The following is a 2,217-nucleotide window of genomic DNA, read 5'->3' as shown; positions in this document are numbered from 1 at the left end:
TCAGCAGAGGATGGGATCCACCAGCTCAGAGGAGAGGAGCCCAGCCTGGCTATGGGGAGGCGGGAGAGAGCTATGGGACAGGGTTGAGGTTTCTCCATCAATTCATGACCATGGTGACTTGGAGACTTCACCCATTTGTGATGGTTTGGGTGGCTGGCTGGTCGCAACCTGGGGGTGACAGCTGGACCTTTGACCAGCTCACATTTGGTTGCTAAAGTCACGACTTTTCCAGCAATTACCTTGATCTAATATTCAAGTAAAACCTTGCAGCCCTCATCTCTCCTTTGGTGGTGGGAAAGGTCTCAGAGAGCAGCAGACCTCATGGGATGTTCCACAGCAATGAGGGGAGGAGACAGGACTCAGAGCCCCCAGGATGTTGGTCCCCAGGATGCAAGGCTGGCCCTCCCCCAGAATCTCCGTTTTCATTCCACCAGCCCAAGCTATGAGAACTGGGTGCCACCACATCCGGGGGACATCAGTACTCACAGGTCAAGTGGATGAGGGTATTTCTCCTTTTCCTTCGAGGGCAGCACGAAGTAGGGAAGGGGATACAGTCTCCCAGTCTTGTCCCGGTAAAAGTCGCGGTGCTGCTGGGTCAGCTGCAGGTAAAGGACGATGTCCAGGCATTTTGGCTGAGTTGGGTGCCCCAAGGAGCCTCACCGTGAGCAGGCAGCAGAGACTGTGGCCACTCTGACTCCCCTCCACGGTCCCCTGTGTCCTCACCTGATAAAACCTGCTCAGCTCCTGGGACCGGCCACCGTCCAGGCTGAAGCAGGTGTACAGTGGAATGCGTGGACACGGGTCCTGGTCCTCTGCTTGGCGTGATGTCTGGGGACCCTGGGGGTAGCTCATGTTGGTGTTCCTACAGGTGTTTCTGAAAGAAGATGATGGGATGAGCCTTCAATACTTGCACGGAAAATGTGGTCAGTGAGGACCATGCTGGGGCTTTCTGGGAGCAGGGAGCTCCCTTCTCCTCTCCAGACCTGGAAAATGCCAGTGGGAGCCAGCACCCACCTCTCTGGGTTAAATTGATAGGATAGGGGGTGATGGTTTTACACTGAAAGAAAGAAGGTTTAGATTAGACATCAGGGAGAAGTTCTCCACTGTGAGGGTGGTGGGACCCTTGCCCAGGTTGCTCAGAGAGTTTTTGGATGCCCCATCCCTAGAAGTGTTGGAGGCCGGGTTGGATGAGGCTTGGAGCAACCTGGTCTACTGGAAGGTGTCCCTGTCCATGGCAGGGGGTTGGACTAGACGATCTTTAAGGTCCCTTCCAACCCATTCTATGATTCCATGATTCTAAATAATCCCACTTCAGCAAAATCCTGACGCCGACTGGCCACAAGGGCAGGGGAGGGCTGCAGAGACTCATTTCCACCACCTCACCTGTCACCCAAGACATTATTTGGATGTTCTCTGAGCAATTTGCATGCCCAGAGCTGAAAATCCAGCAGTAAATAACAACGAATGGTAAAAAAATAAACGGCATTCGCCCCTTCAGCCACCCCTGAGAGCTCATAGGACTCCCCAGGCACGAATCAATGATGAGCCTCTTAGTGCATCCCCTGAGCAATGGGACCCTGGGGTTGGCTGTGCCTTGTGTCCCCTCCCCAGGGATGCAGCAGCGGATGATTTTTGAGTCTGAATGGATGGACCCACCATCCTGCTGCCGGCCCCCCGCAGAGACTGGGTTCAGTGGTCCCAGTAGCCCCCTGTGCTGAGCCTGGTCCCTGCCCAGTGCTGCTGCAGGAACCTCCACAGTGCTGGGAATGTTTGTGTGAACGGGTAAAGTGCCAAAAAATGCAAGAGACTGGTTTTATACCGGGGAGAGCTACCAGGGCCAGGCACTGCCCACCCAGGGCAAGGGCTGCCTGGGGCAAGGGCATTCCGGGAGCTCCGAGTGGCCGGGCTGCAGCACAAGACTTTGGTTACACAAAACAAAAGGAGACATGAAAGAAAACAAGGAGACGGGGGTGGAAATCCCCTGACTCCTGTGAAACACCTGAGGAAACTCCAGGAGTGGTGTTGTGAGGGCAGAGAATCGGGGGATGGAGACCCTGCAGTGCCCGGAGCTTAAACCCATGTCAAACCCAGTCTGGGAATGGGAAGGGGCAGGGCAGGGGGCAGGGTGCTGGGCCATGAAGGGTGCAGGGTGCATGGAGCAGGGTGCTGGGCCATGAAGGGGGCAGGGTGCCTGCAGCAAGCTGTGGTGCCTCGGGG

General features: G+C 55.8%; 1 protein-coding gene across 1 annotated transcript in view; it reads right to left on the bottom strand.

Moving 5' to 3' along the window:
* The window catches only part of LOC104494448 (chromosome unknown open reading frame, human C2orf70), a gene marked incomplete at its 5' end in the record, with an annotated part of 3,138 nt that extends 2,264 nt beyond the window's left edge, over positions 1-874 (bottom strand). The window contains 2 exons of the mRNA XM_010137268.1: positions 487-599; positions 724-874. Of these exons, the coding sequence (XP_010135570.1) occupies positions 487-599; positions 724-874 (264 nt within the window). The remainder of the gene's footprint in view (positions 1-486; positions 600-723) is intronic.
* Positions 875-2,217: the final 1,343 nt, after the last annotated feature.

This window comes from Buceros rhinoceros, unplaced genomic scaffold (genome assembly GCF_000710305.1).
Source record: "Buceros rhinoceros silvestris isolate BGI_N320 unplaced genomic scaffold, ASM71030v1 scaffold25875, whole genome shotgun sequence".
NCBI classification, from domain to species: domain Eukaryota; kingdom Metazoa; phylum Chordata; class Aves; order Bucerotiformes; family Bucerotidae; genus Buceros; species Buceros rhinoceros.
Note: the sequence above shows the minus strand (reverse complement) of the source record. Positions and strands in the feature narration are given on the sequence as shown.